This window comes from Cyrtonyx montezumae, unplaced genomic scaffold, assembly GCF_038088225.1.
Source record: "Cyrtonyx montezumae isolate F1298 unplaced genomic scaffold, pur_monq_1.0 scaffold_1, whole genome shotgun sequence".
NCBI lineage: Eukaryota > Metazoa > Chordata > Aves > Galliformes > Odontophoridae > Cyrtonyx > Cyrtonyx montezumae.
Window position 1 is genome coordinate 12224765 of NW_027071825.1, and position 22693 is coordinate 12247457.

At 37.1% G+C, this 22693-nt stretch overlaps 1 protein-coding gene across 9 annotated transcripts in view; it reads left to right on the plus strand.

The window, feature by feature from the left end:
• Nucleotides 1–22693, plus strand: part of ADGRL2 (adhesion G protein-coupled receptor L2) — a 172399-nt gene that overhangs the window by 127356 nt on the left and 22350 nt on the right. For 7 of the 9 annotated variants that reach the window (XM_065740777.1, XM_065740840.1, XM_065740769.1 and 4 more), the window contains 11 exons: nucleotides 146–946; nucleotides 9306–9602; nucleotides 10096–10199; nucleotides 11020–11205; nucleotides 12239–12277; nucleotides 15184–15367; nucleotides 17469–17591; nucleotides 17842–18047; nucleotides 19116–19289; nucleotides 20309–20518; nucleotides 21487–21707. In XM_065740777.1, the coding sequence (XP_065596849.1) occupies nucleotides 146–946; nucleotides 9306–9602; nucleotides 10096–10199; nucleotides 11020–11205; nucleotides 12239–12277; nucleotides 15184–15367; nucleotides 17469–17591; nucleotides 17842–18047; nucleotides 19116–19289; nucleotides 20309–20518; nucleotides 21487–21707 (2545 nt within the window). The remainder of the gene's footprint in view (nucleotides 1–145; nucleotides 947–9305; nucleotides 9603–10095; nucleotides 10200–11019; nucleotides 11206–12238; nucleotides 12278–15183; nucleotides 15368–17468; nucleotides 17592–17841; nucleotides 18048–19115; nucleotides 19290–20308; nucleotides 20519–21486; nucleotides 21708–22693) is intronic. The other 2 variants (XM_065740794.1, XM_065740831.1) reach the window with 1 other exon arrangement.

The window sequence follows — 22693 nt, forward strand, 5'->3', positions numbered from 1 at the left end:
GATTTTTTTTTCTTCCTGACACAGTCATTATGATTTACCTACTTTTTTCTTTTTTCTTTTTTTCTTTCTTTTTTTTCTTTTTTTGGATTATAAGACAGTTTTAATTTGACATAATTCTTGTTTTACTTCTCTCTGTGACTGTTAGTTTTTGTTTGCCCGGGAACGTTGAAAGCAATTGTGGACTCACCGTATTTATATGAAGCTGAACAAAAAGCAGGTGCTTGGTGCAAAGATCCTCTCCAGGCTGCAGATAAAATATACTTCATGCCATGGACTCCATATCGCACTGATACCTTGATAGAATACGCCTCTTTGGAGGACTTCCAAAATGGACGCCAGCAGACAACGTATAAACTCCCAAATCGAGTGGATGGTACTGGATTTGTAGTATATGATGGCGCTGTGTTTTTTAACAAGGAAAGAACTAGGAACATAGTAAAATTTGACTTGAGGACTAGAATTAAGAGTGGAGAGGCCATAATCAATTATGCTAACTACCATGATACTTCTCCATACCGATGGGGAGGAAAGACTGACATTGACTTGGCAGTTGATGAAAATGGCTTATGGGTAATTTATGCTACGGAGCAAAACAATGGGATGATAGTAATTAGCCAGCTGAACCCCTACACCCTACGTTTTGAAGCAACCTGGGAAACAACATATGACAAACGGGCAGCATCCAATGCATTTATGATATGTGGTGTCTTATACGTTGTCCGGTCAGTGTATCAGGACAATGAGAGTGAGACGGGCCGAAACGCTATCGATTACATCTATAACACCAGGTTGAGTAGAGGAGAGCACGTGGATGTTCCTTTCCCCAACCAGTACCAGTACATAGCTGCAGTGGATTACAACCCCAGAGACAACCAGCTCTACGTGTGGAATAACAATTTCATTCTCCGATATTCTTTGGAATTTGGCCCACCTGATCCTGCTCAAGGTAAGAGTTTGATTTTTCTGTTTTTTTTTTCTCATTGTGCATCCATTCGGGCAACTATTTCAGATCTCTTTGGTCTTAGGCTTAGCTTTTAGCAGAAAGGCAAAAACGGTTTCTCTCCACAGCTGAGCAGTACAGTGTTACATTGGTGCAAGGCAAATTTACAGAACACGTGAAGGGGGAGAATTATTTCATTTAATTTTGTTTGGCTTGTGTTTTGTTTTGTTTTGTAAAAGTATTTAGCTTTTCTACGCTTGAGATTTATTTATTTTATACCACCAGTCAGTTTGACTTTTTACAGCTAAAATAAGACACTGAGCTTGAAGCATGTTCCCATTGGTTCTGTGTTACCTGCTTTCTGAATTGATTACACCACACATGCAGACCTTTTAACTTCTTGGTGCCAGCAGCTGACAGTGATGTTTGTTGGGTAGTCCCAGAGGGGATGTATGGGGTTAATGTGCAATAGCAAGCATAAGTACATTTCTGGAGACCTATTTTCACAGTTATAGTGTCAATTTAGACAAGATTATTCAACATCTTGTCTGCTGATTTCTCAGTAAGTTTGTTACACCTGCAGCTCCCTTGGAGTTAGAACAGTTATCTAAAAAGAAAGCCACTAACTGCAAAATGAGGGAGGAAAAATGGAAAGCTCTAGGTCTCAGCTATCCCTAAGAATGACGTGAAAAGACAGCTCTGAACACCTATGGGAGACAATATCAAAACAAATGCTCTGGGGCAGAAGAAGGTGTATGTATCAAAGGACAGGATGCTGATAACTGTTTTACAATGAAACTTGATACTTCACTTCTGACATCTAATTGATACACATGTTCAACAGTCAATTTTTAAACTTTAATAAAGTAGTAATAGAGGTTTCTTCCCATGGAAAGTATCTGTTCTGTTTCAGCACAGCTGATGAATGCACAGCAGGACGAACCACGTAGTGGAGCACCTCTCCCACAAAGTCAGGTTGAGAGAGACAGGGTTGTTCAGCCTGGAGAAGAGAAGGCTCTAAGGAAACCTTCCAGTGGCTTTTCAGTACTTAAAGAGGCTTACAGGAAAGTTGGAGAGGGAGTGTTTATCAGGGAGTGTAAAGAAGACGAGGAGAAATGGCTTTGAATGAAAAGGCATATACATAAATATATAAATATATATATATATATACTTTATATATATATATAATACTTATATATTGTTTATTATCTATATCTAATATTTTTTTAGATATTTCTTCACCATGAGGCTGGTGAGGCAGTGGAAAAGGTTGCCCTGAGAAGCTGCGGATGCCCCATGCCTGTAGGCATTCAAGGCTGGGCTGGATGGGGTCCTGTGCAGCCTGATCTAGTGGGAGGTATCACTGCCCATGGCCTGGGGGTGAGGTTGGATCCAGCCTTTGAGTTTACTTCCAACCCAAACCATTCTATGATTCTATATCAAAGTACATTCAAATTTTTCAAGGTGTCAAATTACTTAAGAAGCGGCAGCACAAGGCAGTTTGGATTAGTGGATTAGTTTGGATTAATGGATTACTAATCTCTAGAGCCACATGAAGGCATTCCCAGTCAGTCTCCACAGACCATCCCCCAATAGACGATAGTAAGCTCGGGCCAGTTCCAGTATCTAGCTCTGAGCTCCAGCCTAGGGCAGCTGTTCAGTAGGCCCTGCACCCTGTTTCATCACAGAGCTTGGTGGCTGCTCTTAGCAGGGACATACCCACCTATCTCATTTGAAAGCTTTTATTTTCATATGTTCTCAGGCATGTCACTTTTCATTTAGTTCAACTTAGATGAAGATGCAGTTTAAGTTCTCCAAAGCATTACAAGTAAGAGAAGAAAATAGAGGTGCAGGCTCTAAGTAAAGTACGGACATCTGCTATGAATGTGGCAGAAGCTAATCTTTAAATCATTGCATAAAGGGAAAAAGTGTTAAGGAGGAACAGGGATAGAGAGAAAGGCTCTGTACGGTCCTTTCTTTGTGTTAGTGAACCACCCAATGTTTCCAGTAAGACATTTCATGATATTTTTATTGTGAGTCTCTAAAGTAAGTTAAAGTACACATCTCAACCATGTCATGTCTAATATCAGAAAGACATTTGGGCATCCACTAGCACCCCCTCATGTCACAGGGTTTCCATGAGAAGAGGCTGGCATGCATGGCAGGAGAAGCACTTTATTGCAACCAGACCTAGATGAGAAGGGGTCCAGGGCACGCTGCGGGGTGCTTGCCTCTCTTCTAAGCTTTTTACCCATTCATCCATGAAGATACAAAAGGACTATTTTTTTGTGTGTGAATTATGAGATTTTGTTTTAAATGCATTAAGAATTCAGTAAATACATTTTGATTGTGACCTTTTAAAATACAGAAACTATTTGAGTATGTAATATGTATATTCACAAAAGGTATTTTTCCCTATATAAAGCCAATAAGCAGTATTTCATTTTTATGTGGGTCTATATGTGGCTGATCTAAGAATGTTTCAGTTCGCTTCTTCTTTTGCCTAAGCCAATTGCCTTTAGTTAAAGACTGCTAAATTAAAGGAAAAAATTATCTTGCTTGTCCTTGAGATGTACTGTTATAAAATGAGGAAGATATGCCATACAGTTTATAGCTCTATATTTTACTTGTATTATATTCTCAGCTCTTCTTTGTTTCAGCATATTATATCTATATAAGTTGGAGACCGGTTCTTCTATTGTTACAGAGCTTAAAGACCTATATGTGTAATATATAGATCATAGAATCATTAAGGTTGGAAAAGATCTCTAAGATTGATTTTAAAGTCTAGCCATTAGTCCATCTTCACCATGCCCACTAACCACATCCCTAAAAAACACATCTGCAGGTTTCTTAAGCACCCCCAGGGACACTGTATCCACCACCTTCCCGGGCAGCCTGTGCCAAAGTGTGACCACTTTGAGTAGAAATTTTTCCTCGTATCCAACCTGAACCTCCCTTGGTGCAACTTGAGGCCATTACTTGTAATCCTATTGCTAGTTACCTTGGAGAAGAGACTAACTCCTACCTCGTTACAGCCTTATTTCAGGCAGTTGTAGAGAGCAATAAGGTCTCCCCTGAGCCTCCTCTTCTTCAGACTAAATGATCACTTGTGCTTAAGACCCCTCAACAGCTTTGTTTCTCTTCTTCAGATGTGCATCAGTGCCTCAATGTATTTCTGGTAGAGAATGGCCCAGAACTGAACAAAGTATTTGAGGTGCAGTACATTTGACAAAGGATGTGTAAAGGGCATTTTTGTGTTTCTTTTGTGTGTGTGTGTGTTTTGGTTGACTTAGATTTCTTAATCATCCACTCAAAGACATAGGTATAAGGATAAGGTTCTTTAAGTCACCTAGTAGGAGAACCTTCTTTTTGTGTCTTTTGCAGTGGTACTTTAATATCAAGTACTTAATGGTGTCACAGGGTCAGTGCCTCAAAATTGGAAGTCATGGTCTTTTCTGTTTGAGTGGTTAACTTGGGGCCATTGTAGAAAAGTCAGCAATCTGTGTTCCTTCTGTTGCTGTGGGAGCAATAATATTATAGACACTGATTCGTTTTTTCTGACTGTCTTGGCTATCAGTTCTTGTCTGTGCTTTAACGTCCTACTATCATGTGCTTTGGAAACAACAATCTTCTTCCTTCATAAAAGACAAATTTGTCACATTTGAACTGCAAGGTTTGTGTTTGCTCCCAGGGCCAAAATTGTGAGATTCATTCGTGATTACAAACCTGGCTTTTTTTTTTTTTTTTTTTTTTTTTTAGTATTGTTTCTTTCATTTTTAAATCTGACTATTGAAGCCACAGAAATACCTGTGTAATTAACCTAGTGATGATTTTGACTTTCCTGCAAATCTGTAGCATTCTTTTCTCCTGTAACTGCTCGTTATGTTCTTCTTGTATCCTTATTTTCTTAATCCTCAGGAAAACTTCTGATTTCTAAAACCATGGTTGCTGAAGCCAATCTACCATCTTAGCCTGGAAACTGGGTCTGCTGCCTTTAAACTCTTCCCTTAACCTCAGTTTCTATATGTTGTTTTTAGTTCTCTCTTCACATGGGAATTATAATACATACATGTAGAAGTGGCTTTCAGAGCTAAAGCTGTCAAGTACCACTCAGATATTACACAAGGGTGTATTTTCTAAGGTTAAGTGTAAAAATAGTGTGTAAAAGTCAAAACCTTAATTCAGAAATTATTTGAAAGTATATGAGGACCTGCAGAAAAGCAACTGAAAAAGACAGAATTTGTTTTTTAATATTTCTGATAAATTCAGTGTATATGTTCCCATGCATGATTTCTAAAGGAGACATGCAAAGATCAAACAAATCCTAATTGGAGTAGGATTTTTAAAAGGAATTTTAAGTTAAAGGATTAAGAAGGATGAAGGGAATATTCCCCCTAAAAAGTGAATGAGTACTACATTGCAAGGTTTCCTTGGTAACAAAAAGAAGATAAATCCTTTTGTTCTGTTTTAGTGCGTTAGGGAGAGATTTCATCTACACACATCCCAATTTACGCAGACTGTGCAAACTGTTCAAACTGGGGTTGTCTCCCCTTTTGTACCATGATACCCATCATTAAGTTTTATTGGATCACTGTAGGAAAATATGGATGTCGTGAGTGTGGATAGAACAGAAGCTCATCAGCTACTATCACTGAGGGCTTGAAGTAACAGGAAGCTAGTGCAAATAAATCTTTATAACACAAAGAATCTATGACGAAGTCATGCAGCAAATTGTTAAGTAAATTAAATCTTTGCTAGTATAGTGAATCTGCTATGCCACAAATTAATTAAAGAAAGGCTGTACAAATAAAGATAACATAATGGGGGCAAGATAACACATTTCTTGATTGTAGGTATTTTACTAGTTTTGAGGTGTATTTATTATCATTTTCAAGGTATACATTTATAAATGCCCACATAAACATTTCACTTTCAATTAAATGGGCTTTTGTAGCATCAGTAGAGTACTGGCCAGCATAATTGCTGGAGCCTATAGGTAATTAAGTCTTAGTGACTTCCCTGGTATTCACTGAAGCACAAAAACAGGCACGTCATGGTAATAAGCAGAAAGCAGGGAAATCTGGGTCTGCACAAGTTTCTGATCCCAGTTGCTTTATACAGCAGCCCAGTGTATGACACCTTTTGAAAATGAAGTTGAGGAATTAGGATTTTGAATGTCCAGATATGTTGAAATATCTGGCCTGTAAAAACATGTTTAAATGAAAAATCTATGCAGCCAATTTCAAAAACTATCCAAGTTGCAGAGATAAAAATGGAACTACTACCCTTCTCAGAAATGATTAATCATCTGGGCATTTCAGATCAATTTTAAATGTATGGGTATGGTTGTATTTTGAGGTTTTGGTTTCTTTGTTCTAATGTATTTAATGTCTACTTAAAGTAGAAAGCTGTTGGCAAAGAATACAAAATTGAATAAAAAATGTCTCTAAATCTATTCTTCACTGTCAGTTGGGGAAACAAAGTTACTATTCCCCTGCTGTCCTAAGCAGTTGTTTTTTATAGACATCCCACTGTTAAACAGGTGTTAGGTTTTACTCCAGTGATGTCTTAATTTTTAGAAACATAGTACATATAGCTGTTGAAATCAACTGTTAGGAACTGCATGAAGCAAATGTAAGTTAATTACTCTCAATTTTAGTCTCTGAATTTACTGCCTGTTGATTGTTTTTATTTTTTTTAATCATACATACAGTGTCTTCAGCTGATAATGTGACACACCTATATTAAAAAATAAAAAATAATTTTAAAAAGGAAGAAGGCAGAAAGGGATTTGTTGCTCCCTGGCATGTCAGTCATAGAATCATAGAGGGTTGGAAGGGACCTCAAGGATTATCAAGTTCCAACCCCCATTGCTCCAGGCAGGGTTGCCAGCCACTAGATCAAGTTCTATGGTAGGTTGCCCTTGGCCCCATCCAACCTGGCCTTAAACATCTTCAAGGACAGAGCATTCACAGCATCTCTGGGCAACTTGTTCCAGAAATCATGGTCAGAAATCCACCTCACATGGCTTTAAAAAAAAAAATCTTCAACCTTCTGGTTGCCCCTGGTGCTCAAAAAGATAGGTCAGTGGCCCCTACAAGCTGTTTGTTCTTCCTTTTACTTGCAGATTGTAAATCATGAGTACTGCTGTATTGTATATGTAAGTGCTCTGCAGGTGCCCTTACCCTGGGCTTTCAGAATGGGGCACCTCAGATGGTGGAAGCCATTATATGTCTCGCAGCTTAGGACAATGACCTTGCAGATTGAGTTCCCCAACAGGTCAGAGATGATATGTGTGGGAATTGATTTCAGTGGATAGCATTAACTTGTGTAAAGACAGAAGAATACTATAGTTGAGGGTGCAGGACAAAGTGTGTTGTGAAAATTGTCACCTCACTACTGAACTTTAGAGAATTGTTTTGAATTCTTCCTGTGATGTTTTGCTCCTGAGACAAAGCTATCCTAAACATTTCAGGTTTGAGCAGCAATTGCAATAATGCTAATACACATTTAAGTGATTAAATACATACTTATTAGCACAGTGTGTTAGGGAATGAATAGAAATAATGGGTTGTCCCTTGCATCATCCTCTGTCCCCTGCAGCTCCCTGTTCCCCAGGACCTGATTCAGCAGGCATTGCCTGACACTGCTGCAAGTGATTGCAAATGCTTTTGACAAATGTTAATTGGGGAAGCATTAGAAGGCTGGATACATTGTGATCAAAAGAAACTTACAGCAGTTTCACAAGATGTCAGGCAAGCACTTATAGAACAGATTCAGAGATTTCAGTAGGTTTCATAGTAGCTGGCTAGGACACAAATTCAGCACAATTACACAGACTGTCTACAGACAGACAGGAATTGAGCTGAACAGAAGACAGCCACTGAAGAAGTTTGTCATTTGTGAGCAAGAAAGGGATAAAAAACACTTCTCTTTATACACTCTTTAAAAATAGATGTCAGTGTTCAAAATCTACACTCTAAATTCATATAAAAATGAAAAGATCCCTTCCAACCCAAGCCATTCAATGATAGTTGAGTCTACTGCAATATTATAAAAGAAATATCATTGAAAGGGGATTTTGAAATATCTTCCAAACAAGTGAGTTAATCTTATTCAAAATGAAAACATGGAAAAAAAAATTCTGCTGACAGAAAACCTAGCAGAAATTCTTTTGATTTGGGTAGTGAACTTATTTAAAGAACATGGTAAAAGTCGCATTTCTGTACCTCGGAGGTCAGGGGCCTAGCTGCAATGGAACCCAGCCATGACAAAAAAGTCACTTTCTTCAGTCAAATTAATCCTAAAATTAGCCTCATATATTTCTGTATTGGTTAGGATATAAAAAATAGTTGATCTGAGCATTTTTAATCTCAGAACAAGGATTTTGTGCTTTTATGTGCCTATAAAGCACTGTGAATGCTAATGAAGATTTGGAAATAATTCATGGTGACATTACTTACGTTGTTTCAGCTGTTGCTCCATCTGCACTTCAAGGTGATGGACAGAAATTACGGACTGTTATCTTCACAAGCATTTAGGAGCGCTATCTCTGCAAAGCCTCACAAAAGGAGCCAGCCTGCTGCTCCTCCCAGCCCTAGAAGTGCATTTCTCACAGGGGCCAGGGAGTGAGCACTTCTGCATTTTGGTCAGAAATGATTTGACCTAAACTTATCCTTGAGTGGCATGAAAGATTGCACTAGGTGCTTGCCACTGGCTTTGCACGAGATGTGGCTTCATACCTGCTTTATCAAAAAAGGATGTTAGAGCCCGCAATGTTCAAACACCAGAACACCACGTCCGTGCTATGCGTTTGTTCTGCTTGAAGCTAATCAGGCATGCTGCAGCTCTCTCAAGCAGAATGACTGCTGGGTAGGAAGATGTAATCGAAATTATTTCCCTGGAAGGTGTGTAGTGGGTGACTTGAAGTTTTTGGTTCTGTTTTTTTAAAATGTTCCGGTTAGTTACAGCCCACTACGTCTGTTTTTAAAGCTGAACTGTGCTGTTTATGGCTCTATCTATTGAGTTCTTCCTTCTGTGGAAGCAGCTAAGTAATCTTTATTTGCTCTGAGCATGTTTGTTTTGTACTGATAACTCACTGGGACTGCCTTTCTGCCTTTAGAAATGTAACTACCAATTTTTATTGCAGAAGAGAGTGTTTAGAGAATGTGCTGAAATTTCATACTGGTATGAGCTGGGAGGAAAAAAAATTATTAAGCACTCAAAACAGTGATAACAAAAGTGTGATGTTAAGGTTAAAGAAAAGGAGACACCAGAGAATCCATTAAAGCTACATAAATAACATTCTTTTAATAATTCTGAAATCATTCACTTTTTTATTACTCTTATTTTCTCTGTGCAGTGCCTACCACAGCAGTGACAATAACTTCTTCAGCAGAACTGTACAAAACCACAGTGTCAACCACTAGCACTACATCACAGAAAGGTCCCATAAGCACAACATTAGCTGGAGGAACAAAGGAAGGAAGCAGAGGACCCAAGCCGCCACCACCCGTTTCTACAACCAAAATTCCCCCTGTGACAAGCTTTTTCCCTTTGCCAGAGAGATTCTGTGAACCGACCGAGGCCAGGGGGATTAGCTGGCCTCAGACACAAAGAGGAATGATGGTTGAACGGCCTTGCCCCAAAGGAACACGAGGTATTGCCTTTAAAAATATATCTTGATTCCAAGCAGACGTTTCAGAGGCACTGTGCCGCTTTCTCATGGTGATTTTTTTTTAAATCTCAGTCTGTCATTGATTTTTTTTATTACTTGGAGAATGCAGAATCTACAGGCAGATTCAGAATTACCTTGCTCGTATGCTTTGTGAATCCAGGTCAAATTTTAGGTCTTTACTTGAATACTGTTATGAAATATACTTACAGCTGCCTTTCTCATTATGAGCTCCCCTCTGGATGAGCTCCAGGAAAAATCAAGGGCTTTTTGTTTGTTTGCAGAAACCTTCTGCTACTTTTCACTGACTTTTTTATTGCTGTTTGTCTATTTCCTTACATTTTTGTCAGTTATTGTCAACTGCTTACCCTAGTGGCATTCAGAATTTAACACTGCTAAGGAGTACACTGTATCCAATTTCCTGATTGCATGCAGAAAAATGGTTTCAGTTTGACTGTAGTTTCCATATCTGTTGTAGGAACTGCTTCGTATCTCTGTGTGGTTTTAACGGGAACGTGGAACCCCAAAGGCCCTGATCTTAGCAACTGCACCTCACATTGGGTAAATCAGCTGGCTCAGAAGGTTGGTTGAAACCTTTTAATCTGGTGTTCACTGGTGATTAATAATTTTAACTCCAAGCATTAATAATTCACTTTGTTGAAGCTGTCATTATTTACTCTGTTCTTTTGAAATAGGAGTTACATGTACTTTGTGTGGAAAGTAATTTACCAAAAGTTTGTCTCATAAGTGTATTAAGGCACATCTGTGCGCTCAGTCATTGAATGGAGCCTGTACTTAGGTGTTTTCATAACATTTCAAAGCAAAATAGTTCTTCTAGTGTTTTTGCTTAGTAAATAAAATATTATAAATCACACAGCAAAAAGTCTGATATGCAACACGGTTTATTGGCTCAGGGAGAATTTTACTTGAGTAAATAGATTTTTGTACGAGTGCATTAATAACAGTATGATTAGAGTGCAGAGATGCTTTCTGTGTTTTCCTTCCCTACTGAGATTTACTAAGTTTATGAAAACTGGATAATTTGTTGTCAGTACCAGGCTACTTGACTTTCAAATGCCTCAAGCACTGGTGTGAACAAATAGATTTCTTACTGTCAGATAATGGCAGGAAAATAAAAGTGAAGATGAACAGAAGATCTAGACCAAAAGTCCCAGTCTGATTTCTGGTTTTGATGACTGTTAAGAACTGCTTTTGTGTGTCATGGATCTAAGAACCTTTAATCTTCCGAGATAAAGAGAATGTTATTGGTCTCAATTAGTTGCAGATTTCAATGTATGTGCAAATGGTTATTTCACCACAAGAAAGGTACATGGGGAATTGGAATTAGGAGCCGCAAGCAGAACAAGGGACCCTGCTGAGATAATGTAAATTGTCATTTCAGATCAGAAGTGGAGAAAATGCTGCTAGTCTGGCCAATGAACTGGCTAAACACACCAAAGGACCAGTCTTCGCTGGTGATGTTAGCTCATCAGTGAGGCTGATGGAGCAGCTCGTGGACATTTTAGATGCTCAGCTGCAGGAACTGCGACCCAGTGAAAAAGATTCTGCTGGAAGGAGTTATAACAAGGTATGCACCTCTGTTCTCATCTTGCTGGGATAATCATTGCCCTTGATTTTTTTTTTCCTTTCAGAAATATTAATCTATACTTTGTTCCTGTGTGCTTATAGTTCTGGAATAAATAACGTAAGAGAAAACAGCAGTAAATAACACAGAGGAAAGTTGCAATTACCTTCTTTCTAGGGCACAAGACAAAATTCTCAATAGAACAGAATTCACTGGTCCTCAAAAATAGCTGTGTGTCCTTTATTAAAATGTTGTGTGCATTATAAGTAATGTAGGTAAATGGGCACTAGCTTACAGAAATTCTGAACCAAACCAGTATTTTTATTCAGTGATCATTTTAACCCTGAGCAGTCAGTGGGATTCAGCATGGTTGCAGGGCTTTGCTTTAATCTCAATTCCTGCAAAATAATAGCAATTTCTTAGACTTTTTAAGACACTAGCATCACTTAAATTGATCATATCTCCCAGGATGATCTAATCCATAAACACATAGCTTTTTTTTTCTGGAATAATGTTCAGAGAAATGTTTCAGAGAAAAATTATGTCATGGTGTTTTAGATACAAATCACAGAAGCATTACTGCTCAGTTTTTCTCAGAAGAAATGCTATATTTCATGGCCTCTTCCTTTCCTCAGCTCAGTCAACAAACCACAAACAAAATATTTTTCAGCCTACTTTAAAGAGAGCTCCATGCACTCCTCTGCTATCTGGGCAATAGTTTTATTTCCAATCCCTAGCTACACTTAGAAGAGTTTTCCCTTAGACAGTTAAAGTTTCTACACAAAGATTTTCTCCTTTGACCTTTTCTCACAAATCCCACTGTTGGGACAGAGATCCCTGGGCACCTGTATAATGGTTGGGAAAAAGGTTTCCTGTTTGATGTTTTTCTGTAGTCATTGCTGAACAGAAACTGAATTAACATCCAAACTCTTTGCAGTTCAAATTATGGATTTGAAACACCAGACTAAATTTGGGGTATTTCTGAAGCTTTCCAGAATGTGTCTAACTTCTGATTTTCTTTTCTCTTACTAAAAAGCTCCAAAAACGAGAGAAGACATGCAGGGCTTACCTTAAGGTATCTCTCATGTGCTGTCACCCTGCTTTCTCCCTGCTTCAGCAACCTGCCACGCTTTATCATCTTGCTGCATGATCCTATATATTTCAGTCTTTGATAAATGTGTATTGTGCCCCATATCAACTGTACAAATGTTGGCTTTGCACAGGTATAACACTCAGGAAAAAAACAATTAAAAAAAATCACATTTTATACCTTTCTAACCTCAACTTGTTCCAAAGCAGAAATAGTTGTTATCTGAATTGGAAGTAACTTATCTCTCATAATGAGACTTTGGGTAGAGAAAAAAGCTGGCAAATGAGCAGAAGTGACTTCAGCTTGATAGTGTTTTATATCAAAGACTGTTCAGAATTAATTTGCTTGCATGAAAAGTGTACATTATATAGCCTGCTTTGTTCTTTGTGTATTCTTCTACCTAGTAGAATTACTTCATCTTACAGTTTTAAGAGTTGTTACAAAGGAAAATTTCAGTGATTTCAGGATAAAATGTAAAGACAAACTTTTCTCTAGCTTTACTAGTAAAGTACATATCATGTGTCCCATTAGCCGGGCTATACAGAAGGCACATAGCATGTTGCTATCTGATTTTCAGTTACTTTCATCTCTGCTAGAATGGTTGCCCATAGTGGCCAGCTCTGTGATACAATGCCAGGAATGCTACCTCACACCTGTGATGAGGAGAAAAAAATGTCCTGGAATAGATTGTGTCTGTGGCTCTGAAAGATTTTACTGCACATTTTTTCAAAGTTCCTTTTAAAATATGGGTTTTACTTGTACCTTCTGAGATAAAATGTGAGAACAGTTTTTAAAAAGAACTTTGAAATACTTTGCAACATAATAAAATAATTCAGACTCTTACTGAAGAGACACTTCTCTGTACTGGATGCTCTGTCTTTTATCCTGCTGCTTAGGAACCGGGATGAGAGGTGTCCAGTTACAGTGAAAATCAGACAAAAAGAGACAAGGATCTGGAGAGAAATTCGCTTCTTAAATAATAAGTGTAATAGGCTTTTATCAGAAAGTAATTTTGAATAGGAAAAGGAAACCCAGCAGGCATTGAGCAGACTGAATTTTCATACTTTGTTTTCAGTAGTAAACATTAATATGGGAAGCACAATAATTGGCTTGCTTGGACAGCTGTGTCAGAGGGGCCTTGTGGTTGTTTCACCTCCCCTCTTGTCTTTGTCTGAGTGGAGAGAACGCATCAGAAGTACTATTGGACAGGTGATCATTTACCACAGGAAAAATGCAGAGCTAGCTCGTCCCATAATAAATAATAAGTGCTTCATATTAATGAATGCATACCATCAGCACTATATTGAGATACATAAGAAACTGTAGCACAACCTTAATTTTCAACTGGTGTCATTTTCTGTAAGTCTCAGATGGGCTTCTCTGCTTAGATAAGACTAATAACCCTCTTGAAATTACAAATCAAAAGCTGACTTACACTATGCAAATGAAGCAAGTTCCCACTTTGTGACAGAGGATTCATTTGTACCTCAGATTAGAGGCTCCAATCTGTATTTCTTGGTGACTAATGAATCTGGCCTCTGCAGACCAATTTCTGTTCCACTCTAGTTAATGGCTGCAGCAGTATCAGTGTGAGCATTTTGACTATTCCGTCTCCCGTTAGAGAAAGAAAAAAGGCTTTAATGTCACTTCGAAGTATCTTCCACCTGCCAGGAAGGTCGTGGTGGTTCACAACACAGACAGAAAGAGGATATTAAAATGGATTAGGCTAATTAATCTTGCTCTGACAATAGCCTTGACCAACTTTTCCTATTCCAATTTTCACAGCCTAGTGTTCCAGACCAGCATCTTTCTGTTTGTACACTGCATTGTTTCCATTCCTGATGCTTTTAAATTGATCAAACAAATTATACGTATAGGCTTAATGACACATTATGAGTAGGTAAATGGGACAGAGTAAACAGGGTGTTTCAGCAATGCATGGCGTACTCAATGCACAGCACACTCAATGCACAGCTACATTATGCATTAATGTAAGAGCCTGCCTTCAATTGATTAACTGATTACTGTGATTGATTGGATTATTTTGTAAAAATAATGTAATCATGTTTCTGAATTCTTCTTCTTCCTTATTTACTGTTACTTTATGTGCAGCTTAATGAACCTTAAAACATAATGATAGAGTTGTTACAAGAAGGACTTAAAATGGCAGCTTTATTCCAGCTTTTCAGTTTTGCCTTCACTGGTAACGGGGACAGTCAGTGGACATCTTGTTTGCTCTATTGATTTCCTTTTTTAACTGACCTTTGTGCAGGAATGGGAGTTAGTAATCTTTTTAAGTATCTATGAACAGGTACAGGAACAGGAGGGGGAGTGAGAGTGGCCCAGGCTAATTTATATCCACTGAGTCAGCTTCATTTCATGCCTCCTGTAATAAAGAAGGCAGTTTGTCATAGAGAAGTAGTTTATAGCACAGTGGCTGCATGAGTTGTGCTAAGTTTCCAGATGAGTATTATTGCCATTTTAGCCTAAGCTGAAGAATGCCATTTTTGGCATTAGTATTTTTAAATAGAATTTATATGTTTTGACATTAACTTTGAGATGAAGGCTGCAGGCAAAATTTCTGGCATTATTTTTTTACATTTTTTCAACACATTAATAAGACTGTCTTTATATCTGATACCAGACGAGTCAAATCTGCATGTTTACCACTCAGAGACCACACAATGCTAGTGGCTAACTGCACTTCTATTAATGCTAATTCCAGCAAGGGAATGGAAAATATTTTTATGTTGAAATAGTTTTCTAGTGCCATTAAATCACAGTAAATCATTCTGACAGTTAAGTATTATAATTGTCACCAGATAACGCTGGAAATTTTCCCCAGTTGCCTAAGGCAATCAGACCTAATGATAGTTTTCTAATGAATGCAGGCAATTGTTGACACAGTGGACAACCTGCTCAGGCCTGAAGCTCTGGAGTCCTGGAAAGACATGAATTCTTCAGAACAAGCCCATGCAGCCACAATGCTACTTGATACGTTAGAAGAAGGGGCTTTTGTCTTGGCTGATAATCTCTTAGAACCAACCAGAGTCTCAATGCCCACAGAAAATATTGGTAAGTGAATTTCTTTTCAAGTACTAATTAAAGTGCTGCAAATTGCTTTTACACAAAAACAAGAAAAATTATTCTTTGAAAGCTGAGCTGTGCAACATTTGGTAGAAAGCTGTACTTTACCCGCCTGTGTAGGAAAGGAGTTGCTCCTAAGTAGGCGTTAAATGTTTTTGTTTAGTTCTACAAAATTAGCATTCTTCTTTAGCATCCTCAATATAGTGAAGAAAAGAAAGTACTTGATGTTGTGAAGTTGATTTACCACTGAAAAATCATTAGCAGAGCCTATGGATATGAAGAATGCTTAAATGGCAAGTATGGATTTTTTGAGGTAACTGCTTTCTGTAGGGCTGTGGAAATGCTTTTCTATTATATATAATCTGTTCCTAATGAATTTAAATTACTTTTTACGATGCACTCTGCCAGTTAAATATTTTAGGCACTCAGAACATAGGCAAAATGTTTATATTAAACATGACTGCCTTCAGGTAAAAATGTGTTCAGTGGACTACATCTCCCATAATGCAGAATAGCTATGCTCCAGAGACTACAAAATAGCTGAAGATAGTTGGAGTATATTAGAATTTAAGTGGTGACAGAGAAATGAAGGGATTTGGTATTAGAGATGTGCAAATATTGGTACATGAGATGTGTTAAAGCAAAAATAATTGCTATGCATAAAATTAAAATTCCTTCATCCTATTACAAAGATGAATGTAGTTTCAGTGAAGTACGAGGAAGCTGAAAGTCTTCTAATTTGAAAAGTACTGAAATGGAGACTTGGAGTAGACTGTAGAAATTTGACTTTTCACGTTTCAGTGTCTGCATATTAACTGTGTAAGATGTTCCTACCTAGTTTATATTTAAGAAGACAGATACTAGGAAAGGATTGGGAGGTGTTACAGCCTCTTATCAAGGTTATTTTTGAATGTATTTAGGTAGAATTGCAGAATGTTGTCTGTCTGAGAATGCAGTCCAAAATTAACTGTGTATATATATGTATATTCACACACACACTTAATCTATGCATTAAATATTTATTATTTATTTCTTTATTTCCTACCACTTATATGAGAGAATGTACTTGGACTTTTCAGGAAAAAAAGCATATAACCTTTTCCCAAATACGATATATTTCATTTCTAAGACATATGGTCCTTTATGTATAGCTGGACATCTCACTTATTGTGTATGTACTTTCCCATGGAGCGCAGTAGTATGTGTGAACTTCGCTTCCTATGATAAGCAATCTTCAAGTCATAGTAATGTACTGCTGATGCCATGCAAATCTGCATACACCAGCACTGAATTCCCAATACAAATAATTATGTATAATTTAGAGAATGGAAACTCATTCTCCCATACTCCTTTTGTTGGTCCATAGTTTAGATGTATGTTCTGATAGTTAAATGAGTTTAATTTACGGCAGGTATTTGACAACAAATGGACCACTGCAGCTTATATGGTTTTACATATCCAAGGGAATCCAGCCCGTGAAAGACCCTCAGTATGCGGTGTGATATAAAATTTAAACTGAGTGGCTGAGTGATTTCAGTTTAAATACTATTTTAACAGAACAGAATAGAATATTTTTTTTCCTATCAAACTTTCTATGGAGTTAGATATAGGGGGAAAAAGTAAAACAGTATAAATACTGCTTAGCTAAATACACAGCATAAGTGTACTTAGGCGTTTATTTGCTGACTTTTAAAACCTCTTTATATCTAAATCAATACTTGAAGTTTTAAATCTGCTGGCTGTGGGTACTGCATAGACATTAGGAGCTTCAAAATTAATGTTTCTCTGCAGTACGTATGTTTGCAGTATTTTTAAATGGATTTTTTAGGGGCACACATTAAAGCAAGGTTTGGTGTCATATTTTCACTATTAAAGTGCTGTCATTTTCATAGTGTGCACTAGGTTTAATTAAAGATTAAGGAAAGTAACTCTGTGTAATTGAAACATTCCAGTACAGCAGTGTGATAAAACTAAATATTGATTGGGGAAAAACAGTTGTCATCTGGCACATTGTAATCTGGCCAAAAGATGCTTTCCGGATTCTTCTTTTTAACGCTTCTTTTTTTTTTCTTCCCTTGAATCTGCTTAGTTTTGGATGTTGCAGTGCTCATTACTGAGGGCCAGGTGCAGGACTTGAAATTTCCTCAGGGCAGTAAAGGAGGCAACTCGATTCAGCTCTCTGCAAACACTGTGAAACAAAACAGCAGAAATGGTGAGTCCTGAGCACATAGCACCAAAACTCCATTAAATTCTATACATTATCTCCCCCAGTTAAAAAATGAAAACACAACAAAACTGCTCTGTGCCCTTTCTTGAATACACTAGGTGCCTGGGCATTTTTCTTCAAATTTGCAGCCTGAAAATGTTTCTATGTTTTCTTTATTTTCCATTCATTACAGTATAGACTACAGCTTTCCTGTATGTTTCTGTGGCACAGTGATGGGATTTCTTTTCTTTTGTAGGGTTAGCAAAACTGGTTTTCATCATTTACAAAAGTCTGGGGCGTTTTCTTAGCACGGAAAATGCAACCATAAAGCTGGGCAGTGATTTTGCTGGTCGGAACAGTACAATTGCAGTCAACTCCCACGTCATTGCAGCCTCTATCAACAAGGAGTCTAGCCGGGTGTACCTGACGGATCCTGTGTATTTTACTCTGGAACACATTGATGTGAGTTATGCTAATGAATTAATGGGAAGGTCATAAAATCAGCAAGAGAGAAAAGCAATGCAGAAAAATAACCTTTTTTTCCATTTGAATTTTAAATGTTGGACTAGGTCAGAGACACGAGCTTAGTTAAGTCTGTGAACATAAAATTAAATGAGCCTGGTTCGGTGATTATTAGAACTTAAGTGTATTCTTAATGAAAGCTAATTCAGTAATCAACATGAAAATGTAAATGACTAATTTGTTTCTAACTGAAAATTAACTCTTACCTTAGTAGCAGGAGAGAAAATAACTGTTAAGATTCTTGTTTGTCTGACATAAAAAGTTTAAACGACGCTTAAACTTTTTACAGTGATTTAGGGCCAGGCTCTGCAAACCTATACAACACGATTGTTTAAATTGTGTTTATACAATGAAGGATAAAGTGTTATATCTTGGTTTGCTATGCTTTCCATCTGTGTATATTTTGTCATTATTTATTTTATGTGTTTCTTTGTTCTTCGGTTTGATCCTTTCTATTTTCGCGTCTCACATGGGGAAAGTAAATAATCAGTACAGTGATAGAGAAAATAAGATTTGATGTTCCTCCCATTTTGAAATTTTTTGTAAGTGCTCCAATTGTTTTTCATCAAAATAAGTAGACACTGAGGAATGATTTTTCCTGATGTCTGTTCGCATGACTATGGCCTGAACATAGGTGAGAATCGAAGAATAGAAATAATACTTCTAAGTTCTCAGTTAACAGAAAAAAAAATCTTTTCAAAATAAATTTGCTGTCCAAAAATAGCTATATTGTACCATCGGTGCATAAAATTGTAAGATGGAAATTGTAATTGTTTAAAATCAGGTCTACAGTAATTGAAACTACACTTTAGAGTGTTTCGGACTATAAAGTCCATTTAAACTAGATGTCTTCCTTGTATAACATAGTCCACAATTTTGCTGATGAAAAACTTTATTGTCCGAAACATGCAAAGTTTAATCTGAATTACTCTTTACACGTATTAAACAATTGTTATTGCCATCTTAGTGTGTAAAATCCTTATTTTATTTTATCCTTTTGTCTCTCAGCCTGACAATTATTTCAATGCAAATTGTTCTTTCTGGAATTATTCTGAGAGGACTATGATGGGATACTGGTCAACTCAAGGCTGCAAACTGGTTGACACAAATAAAACTCATACAACATGTGCTTGCAGTCACCTTACCAACTTTGCAATTCTTATGGCTCATCGGGAAATTGTGGTAGGTAATGATATTTCTAGCCATGAGCAGGGAACAAACTTTTAAAGAGTTAGCTTTAAATTTTTAGCAGGATACAAAATTGCTGAAGTTTCTTAAGTATTTATAGCTTCTACCCACTCACTCCAAAACAATTTGCTTTCTATAGCACTTTTCTTCCTCATCATAAAGTTGCAAGTAAAATAACAAAAGAAAAAAAAGAAAGAGAAAGAAGAACAAGAAACTTATTCCTGTCGTATTTAAAGTAACTTACCAAACTTACAAACGTTTTACAGACTTCGCAGTACAACTGGGCAGGTGTGCAGGTTGTCCCCTGGAAGCACAAGTGTCACTCTTCTTAAAGCAGGAAGGTCAAAGCTGGTACTGGTTTCTTAACTGCATTTTCATACTCTGAAATTTTGCTGTCTAGTTAAACATTTACTGGATGTCTAGGGGCCCAGAAGATGCAATATTTATGAAGATATGCTTTTCACAAACATTGTATTCTGAAAGGTCACTGGAAAGATAACTGAGATGACAAAAGTGATTTTGTTACAATTGAAGGAATCATCTTTAGCTAAATATGACATTAGGTCTGGAATTACACTGTAACATATTATGCATTTTGTCCTAATTGATGTGTAAATCTTTGCTTTCTTCTCCACTGTGGAGTTGCAGGTCTATAGGAAAGAGCATGTAACATAACAGGAGGTCCACTGAAAGTTCTCTTTGCATCAGAGCCTAATACTACTTTCAAAATATTGTCTCTAATTACTTTTGCCTCACAAGTTTGCAGAAGGTCTTAGGAAATCTGAAAATGCTTTCTAATCAGGCTAAAAATAATAATCTCTTGCTCTTAGACCTGCTCCTCTTCTACTTTTGTTCTTCTGGGAAGCTGACTTCAGATTGAGAAATTACTGAGTACATTTTGCCCATCTCACATAAAGAGCAAATAACTTTTCTGGGTGCTACCTGTGCAAATAGATTTCTGTTTATACTCATAAAGAGTCATATTAATTTTCTCCATTCTTGGTTATTTCTAGTACAAAGATGGAGTGCACGAATTGCTCCTCACTGTCATCACCTGGGTGGGAATTGTCATCTCTCTTGTTTGCCTGGCCATCTGCATCTTCACATTCTGTTTTTTCCGTGGCCTACAAAGTGATCGTAACACTATTCACAAGAACCTTTGTATCAACCTATTCATTGCTGAGTTCATTTTCCTAATAGGCATCGATAAGACAGAGTACAAGGTAAGTCTTCTGTGTATGTACTGATACTTTTCTCTGAAATGACTGTTTGAAACACATTTGAATTAAAACATGACAATACTGCCCAGTTTTCAGCATTCTGACACAGCGAGGCTGAAATGAAAGCTCTAAGTGAAAATAAGTAGACATGTTCATAGATAGTGTTTACGTTCGTCAAAAATATCTTGTGGCCTTAATTTCCCACTTACAGTTCTGTTTTTCATTTTCCATTGAGAAATATCAACTATTAATATAGCAGGTGTTTTAAACTTTTGAAAGAGGAGCTGAAATGTTGATTTAGTAAGAACATATATTCTCATGTCTCAACAGCTGTTGACTCTTTTTTCATATATATATAGGTACAGAGACTTATACTTTTTTTTTTTTTTTACACAGAACATTCATGCAGGGTTTTTGGCAGTATTCATTATATTTAATTTGTCATTCAGAAGCAATTCATTGTGTTGAAGTCTAGTAAATTGGTACAAGTTTCATCCAGAATTCAACTAAAGAGGAGAGAATTCAGACTGATTCCTGTTATGACAGTAGAAACTTACAAAATTACAGCAGGCTTGATGGCTGCTTCATATTTTAAATAAGCTGTTTTAAATTATGCATCTAGAACCAACTGTTCATGCCTCAGATAATCCAAAGTACAAGACCTAAAATGATACCAAATTAAAAATTTAAGGATTGTTTATAAAAAGTGAAAAACTGCGTAAATCTTCATTCATTCATGAGGGTGTGGTTTCTATATCTGATTCTTTCTGTTTAGCTGAGTTTACTGCAGCTACTACGAACACATTAATATTTGCAAATGTTCAGTATGTTTTCAGGTTGGAAATATGCTCCTGAATTTGTGAAAGATCTCTGACAGATGTGTACACTCTTCTATTATGCCCTATTTAATTACAGGTGTAATGATGTAAAGATTTTGTGGTTTATATTTCCATCTTTCTTTTTCTTTGCAGATTGCATGTCCAATATTTGCAGGTCTCTTACACTTTTTCTTCCTGGCAGCCTTTGCCTGGATGTGTCTAGAAGGAGTGCAGCTTTATCTAATGCTAGTAGAAGTATTTGAAAGTGAATATTCTAGGAAGAAGTACTATTACGTTGCTGGCTACCTCTTCCCTGCAACAGTAGTTGGTGTCTCAGCAGCTATTGACTATAAGAGCTATGGAACAGAGAAGGCGTAAGTAATTGCAAGTGACCTGAGTGTTTTTCAAGTGAATAATTTTTTAAAGCCTATTAGCTGTCAGAGGGTCCCTGACAGACTAAAATACCATCTGAAAGCTTTATTGGTAAGAGAATGGCAACACTGTGCACAAATTACAATCAAGTCTTTTGTAATTCTCTAGGTTCAGAGAATTTGTACTCTACAGAGTACAGTTCTAAATTACGGTCTTTCTTTTAGCACAAAAGATTGACCTGAAACAAATTGAAAAAGTAAATAACTTTTTGGCCTCAAATGTATATTAAGTAAAAATTCTTCTCAACTTAAACTATCTGACAGGCTTACCCATCCAGTTTTAAGCTAGTGCTTCATTAGGTCTTTTTGTTCAACTTGCTTCATTAGGTCTTTTTGTTCAACTGGCCCTCTAGCTAACTCTCATCCTGAATATGACAGTACAGTATTCTAGCCCATATGGTTCACTTTGATAATATTTTATCATGCGGGTAAAACAGGATTAAAATTAGCCACTGCCTTTTATTTATAAAAATAGAGATATATATAGGAAGTGACAGAAGGTAGACAGGAAACATTTCTGAGGATTTGAGTTGCTGGAGGCATGAATTTGCCTTCCAGTAGTGTTTACTTTGTCCTTTGATGAAATTAGTTACAGAATGGGAAGATACTGTTGTCTACAAGAAAGCTGCTTGATTTTGCTACTGATGAAAGACAAATAAGAGCAATTCAGTAGGGAACTGGGCTGTATGAAAAACGAATCACTAAGTGGAGTTGGCCCTAATAGGTTTACACGTCATTTGGTTTGGTATCATACGCATTCTTTTTCTCTCCAGTTGTACTCCCAGTTGGGATGTTTCATTTATACCAGATTGTTTTTCAGCCAAATGTGGCATCTGAATGTTTTCTATCTCATATTCCTCAGGAGTAGACATGTTGCATATGCTACAGAGTTAAAAGCAGATTCTAAAGATGGCTTGGAAAACCTGTGA